We start from the raw sequence: 6151 nt of genomic DNA on the forward strand, positions 1-6151 counted from the left end.
AAATGCCACTTACAAAGCAACATTTTCTTAACACGATATAATTATATTAACATAATTATTAAAAAAAATCATTCAAAGTGTACCGAAATGTCGATAATTAACCAAAGACTGGCTAATTGAACTAAAAGATTAATTAAAAGAATAATTGTTTCATTACGGTTCTCCTTTTATAAGTTATTTGTTTGTCTTTTTTTCTACCGCGTGTTTTATTTTATTTGCCACTATAATATCACATAAACTCGTATTTTTATTTTTGTTTTTAAAGCTGTCGTCAGAAACAACATTTGGTGAGATAAGTTTTCACGATTGGAATTAATAACGAAGATTTTAAAAAAGGGATAATTAATCAGAATATAATTGCAAAAAAATTATATTAAATTAACATAAACCAAAAGCTGGCTACTAGGTTCTGCGCATCAAACAAAATGTTGAACAAAGTATATTTATATTTTCAGGGAATAGTGAAATTTAAATGAAAGGAATTACTACAAAATTTCCTGATGGCATGCTTGGGTAATATCAAAGTTTCAAAACAATCTCGTAATTTTCTTTATAAACATAATTTAAATATAAAATATTTATCTATTTTAAATTTTAAACTTTTTATTTAATCATGATTTAAATATAAAAATCAATCAATTTTTACAAACTTTAAAATAAAAATTATATTCAAACAACTTTTTACTTTTATCTATTTGACAAACTTCAATATAATACTTATTTTAAAATATATTTATTCAAATTTGTTCTCTATATTTTCAAAATCCAATAAAATATATTCAATCAAATCATTTTATTACTATTTACAAAAATTTGAAATATATTTTAAATTAAAATTTTTAATAATTTGATATGGAAGATCAAGCTACACTAATTTGTGATATTTATTTTTATGAGATTTATTTATATATCAAATATTTATTTTTTAGTAATAGACATATTAGACTATTTAATATGAATTTCATTAATAAATATTCAAGAATGACAAATTCTCCTCAAAAGAAGTAAAATTACAATTAATTAATCGATAAATTAATTTTTAAGAGATTATAGAGTAATTAATATGCTGACATGAAAAATTATATTTATTAATCGATATGAATAACATATTTAATAAATTATTTATAAGATATAATTTGACTTAAAAATAATAATATTAAAATTTTTAAATTAAATAATAATATTATTATTTTTGCTAATTAAATGTTGATGATGATGCAGCGAAATAAAATAACTGCAGTTCAAAAAAGAAAAAACTCCACTGAAATATATCACATCACACGTGCATGGGCTACTCAGATCCGTGCAAACCCGAAGTTTACGGTTTCGTCAGCATCCTTTGTTCGTTTCTGATCTTCTGATCTCTCTACGATCTTTATTCTCCTCCATTTGTGTTTCACTGTCCAATTTGAACACCCCCCTCTTTAACACCATAACCGAGTCTACTGTTCCCGGTCTGGCCGGTCCTATCCCGGCCGATCTCCTGGCAGATTAAGCACCACCGCCAACAACAAGGACAACAACTCGGTCATGAATCCTGAATAGTAAGTCTCCCCCATGTCAATCTCCTCGTCGGGATTGTTACAGCTTTAACCTCTGTTTGGTCGCTTAGAGATTGAGAGGAGATAGAAAAGAAGATTCTGAATCGGTTGTGAATGCGATTTTATCTTATTCGTAGTTTCTTGCAACCAAACGCAACGTGAATTGGAAAATTTCTTTAGATCTCTGATTGTTTTGTGCTTTTTAGGGTGGTGGATCATGGGTGCATGAATTAATAGTTTTTTCCTCTTTAGGAAATTAAGTTGATTCGGGAAGGTTCATCAGTTAATTCGTACGATTCAGTTCGCCTTCCTGTTTGGTTGCCGAAAAAGAAAAGAATCGGGAAAGGAAAGAAAATAAATGAAACTTTAATGCTTTATTCTCTTATTGGTTATTCGATGCTGTGAATATGAGGCTTCTGTACTGCTAGATTTATGATCGTAATCGCAACTAACCGGAAGCATTTTTTTCCTTAGCTGTTTAGATCTGCAACGAGAATGCTTTAGCTCGGGTGTGCAATGACAATTTTTTTTTTCTCACGAGAGTACTCGTCTCCGTCATTGCGATATAATCACTTTATCTGGATTCTATTTTCAACCTCGATAAGTCGACAAACGACAGCGTTTGGGTTTCAGATCTCAATGTTTAGTTTGATGGCATGACTCTTTTCTGTATGTGTGCACGCGCCTAATCGCCTTCATCTTTTTGTGTCGCTCAATGTACACATCCCTATTTGTTTCGTCCACTAGGTTGCAAATATATTAAGATATTTTTGTCTAATCTTCTCAACTATATCCTTCTCTCGAAGTTAAGTATATAATTAATTGAAGTTTAGGATCGAATTGAACGTGCTAGGTTCTATGCTTAACAAGCTGCTGTTGGGGGCTGTTTGAGCCCTTTTATTAGTGGTAACAATCTGGGAGATGCTCCCTCATTAGTGGCTATTCGTTTTTGGGATTAGGCACATGAATACTATTTTCTGTTGTTCCATACCATATGCTTGTCACTAAGTCGTTGTCAGGACAAGGATCACGCCCAAGCATTTAATTGAATATATTACTGAATTTCTTTCTAAGGCCTCAATAATGTTTATTTTTAGCCCCATGAATCCTTTTGTTCTATATTTGAGTACAGAGATTTATCTGTTAAAAATGAGTTACAGCTTCGTGACTCAGATGAAATCGTGGGGACAAATTTATTTATTTTTAATGTTCTCTTCTGCAGTGACTATCTGTTCAAGCTTTTGCTTATTGGAGACTCTGGTGTCGGCAAATCATGTCTTCTTCTGAGATTTGCTGTAAGCTTTCAAAAAGCCAGGCTTCATTAAATGCCCCCAATTTGTTGTGGGTTGATATTTTTCTCCACTGCGTGCCTCCCTGGATATTGATTCTCATCCAGTTCAAGTCTTTTTTTTTGTCATCCATTTTGTATATGTTTATCCTTGCTTTCTTACTTGCCAAGAAGAAAATTTGAGACCTAGTTCATGCCAGGGTGGGCCTGGAAAAGATGTTTGTGTCACTGCTGGAAGTTTTCTGCTTGCCGAGCATACTGAAGCCATTGTGCTTTTCTTGAACTTTCCTTTTTCTCTTTCCACCCTTTATGATAAGAATTGTCTTTCATCACTTTGATACAGGATGATTCGTACTTGGACAGTTACATTAGCACAATTGGAGTTGACTTTGTAAGTATCACCTGGGTTTTAGTGCATGCTATTTTAAGTGAAGCAATATGATCCTAACTGTACTTTTCCACCGATTGTTAGAAAATACGCACAGTGGAGCAAGATGGGAAGACAATAAAACTTCAAATTGTAAGACTTATTCTCCCCTATGTTTTGTTCGAGGTGTCATGCTAGTTTCCGGGCATTTATTTAGCTGATTAATTGGAAATTGCAAAGAAGTCTTGTTAAGATTCTGTTTAATCAATTTTTACTCTTATCGGGTGTCTGCCTTACCTTGGTATTGAACTATCTGATAGGAAGTGTGACATGAAAGTAATCCAATGGTCTTTGGATTAAATGGCATCTCCTCCCTTTGAAACATGTGAAGGGTGAGGTCACAGGTTAAACCTTGCGAGGGTGTGAGAGTTGTATTTATTTATCACTAGAAACATGTTGTAAATATAAGTATAGTATTTATGGTGGTGATAATTTCTATCAACTTATAAAAAAAAAAATCTATTGTATTGTTTTGGAAGCTATCATTAGAAACATGATATGAAAATAAGTCTGGTAGCTGTGGTGCTAAAGGTTCTACAATATTTTTTTGGTGGAATATGATGATACAGTTCTGCCACATTAAGGATTGATGTCTTTGAGGGGATTGTGGCTCCAATTTCTGGGATACAATAAAATCTTGATTTATTCCATGATTAGCCATTAGATATCTACATAGCAAATTACTATGATGTGGAAAAGAACTGAAAAGGATATCGGATTGTAAAAGTATCCTATTTTAAATGAACATAACAATCTCTGATATCTGGCTAGGTGTATCTAATGTTAACTCCCTATGTACTAGGGTAGTGCCTTTCTGCTCATTAGTAAATTTATCTTATAAAAAAAATGTCCTAGTTGAATGACTCAATAATATATGCTTTAATTAAATGAGAAGCTTAAAATTATAAAGGCATGGAGACTAGATAAAAAAGGGTACTAGATGATCTGGAAAATCAGAATCATCTCTTAAGATGTTTGCTTTTCACTGATGACCATCTTCATGCAGATGTATATTTGGATGGTGTCATTGTTTTAGTAGTGTTAATAGATTAGAATGGGGTGCATATCCACAACTTTCTGTGTTGTGGCATTCTGTGCAAGTTGCTTTTGTTTCTATCTAGTTGTTGAAACTCCCTGCTCTCTCTCTCTCCTCGAATTTGCAGTGGGATACTGCAGGACAAGAGCGATTTAGGACAATCACCAGTAGCTATTACCGTGGAGCACATGGCATTATAGTAAGCTCTCTCTCTCTCTCTCTCTCTCTGTGTCAGGTTTTTTGGCACTTTGCTCATGGTTGTGCAGTGAGTCTGTCATCTGTGTGTGTGAATGTATTGAATTTGTTTCACAATGTTCTTGGCATGTGTGGCAGATAGTTTATGATGTGACAGACCAAGAGAGCTTTAATAATGTTAAGCAATGGTTGAGTGAAATTGACCGATATGCTAGTGAGAACGTAAACAAGCTTCTGGTTGGTAACAAAAGTGACCTTACTGCTAATAAAGTTGTGTCCTACGAAACTGCCAAGGTAAAAGCTGGTTTCCTTCAATGGCAAAACCTTGGTTATTGTGTTTTTTACTGGATTATTGATAACCCAAATAATGGTGTTGCCTGTGATCTGAATGGGTTCTAATAGGCTTTTGCGGATGAAATTGGCATTCCATTTATGGAGACGAGTGCTAAAAATTCTAATAATGTGGAGCAGGCATTTATGGCCATGGCTGCTGACATCAAGAATAGGTACTTCTTATGTATATGACTTAAATTATATCTTGTGGAAATAAAGTAGAGAAGAGGTATAGCATACGTAATTTACAAGGAAAAAGCACGTGTTGGACAGCTTCGAAGGAGCGAGTTAGAAAATACTCAGCTTCAGTTTTTGTTATGGTTGGTTAAGTTGCATGGGGACAGGATTTCCTTGTATTTCAAGTACCATCTTCGTGTGCAATTGCCTTTTCTCAATGGTCAAAGTAATTCTTTCATCACTTATTGCAGGATGGCGAGTCAACCAATGAACAATGTGAGAGCACCAACAGTGCAGATACGAGGACAACCTGTTAACCAGAAGTCTGGCTGCTGCTCTTCTTAGTTGCTTCTTTCGATATTCCTTTGGACGTAGGCATGTAAGAGCAGCCTTCTCGCTGAATCAAAGTGGACGAACCCCCTGAATACTATATGATTATGATATGCACGTCAGGTCGCTTTGTTAGATTTTCTCTCACTCCATTATTTTTTCGGTTTGTTTCTAAATGGTATGTACAAATGATCTTATTCTAGCCACAAGGCATTCTCTATTACAGTCAGTGTCTAGTAATTCGACTTTTATCTTTGTCATGCTAAATTCGAAGTAGCTTGCCGATACAATGATGAAATGTTAGCTTGGCAGAGAGGTGCCCATTCCGTCAGACCGTATTCAGTTCCCTTTTTTTAAAAACAAATTTGTGCTAGAAATTAGTAGATAATGACCCTACGTTTTTGTCGTGCTTTGCATTTCATCTATGATTTTTGGATGCCATGGGGGTTTTCAGATTTTGAAAAATACACATGAATGTTCCCCACTCCCAACAGTTTTTCACACGTGTTGAAATCAAATGATTTTTATCCTGAAGACTTTTGCATGGTCAAGCTGGTGGGGCATTGTCACGGAATGCTTGACTGATGTATAATTACAGCATCATGAGTAGAAAAGTTTATAGCTGGGCCCCGGGGCAGATAGGGATAACTACTTGGGCCGGAAAGACGGGCAAACTAATCATTAATGGCTCGACACTTCGGACAGAAGAAAGCTTCAAATGAAAGGCTCGAATGAGCATTTAGAAATAGAGCAAGATTATTTCCAAAATACCTTCTAAATACATGAAAAAAAAATGATATTTATTTGTATTTCTTCCTCTTCCC

General features: G+C 34.3%; 1 protein-coding gene across 1 annotated transcript; it reads left to right on the forward strand.

Annotated features, from left to right (window-relative positions):
• The first annotated feature begins 1260 nt into the window (after positions 1–1260).
• Positions 1261–5658, forward strand: LOC108998851 (GTP-binding protein YPTM2-like). Its single transcript, XM_018975581.2, has 8 exons — positions 1261–1544; positions 2764–2836; positions 3173–3220; positions 3302–3349; positions 4420–4491; positions 4626–4781; positions 4890–4993; positions 5249–5658. Exons 1-8 carry the CDS (start codon positions 1531–1533, stop codon positions 5340–5342), a joined length of 609 nt encoding a protein of 202 aa, XP_018831126.1. The 5' UTR covers positions 1261–1530; the 3' UTR covers positions 5343–5658.
• The last annotated feature ends 493 nt before the right edge of the window (positions 5659–6151 follow it).

This window comes from Juglans regia, chromosome 11 (genome assembly GCF_001411555.2).
Source record: "Juglans regia cultivar Chandler chromosome 11, Walnut 2.0, whole genome shotgun sequence".
Taxonomy (NCBI): domain Eukaryota; kingdom Viridiplantae; phylum Streptophyta; class Magnoliopsida; order Fagales; family Juglandaceae; genus Juglans; species Juglans regia.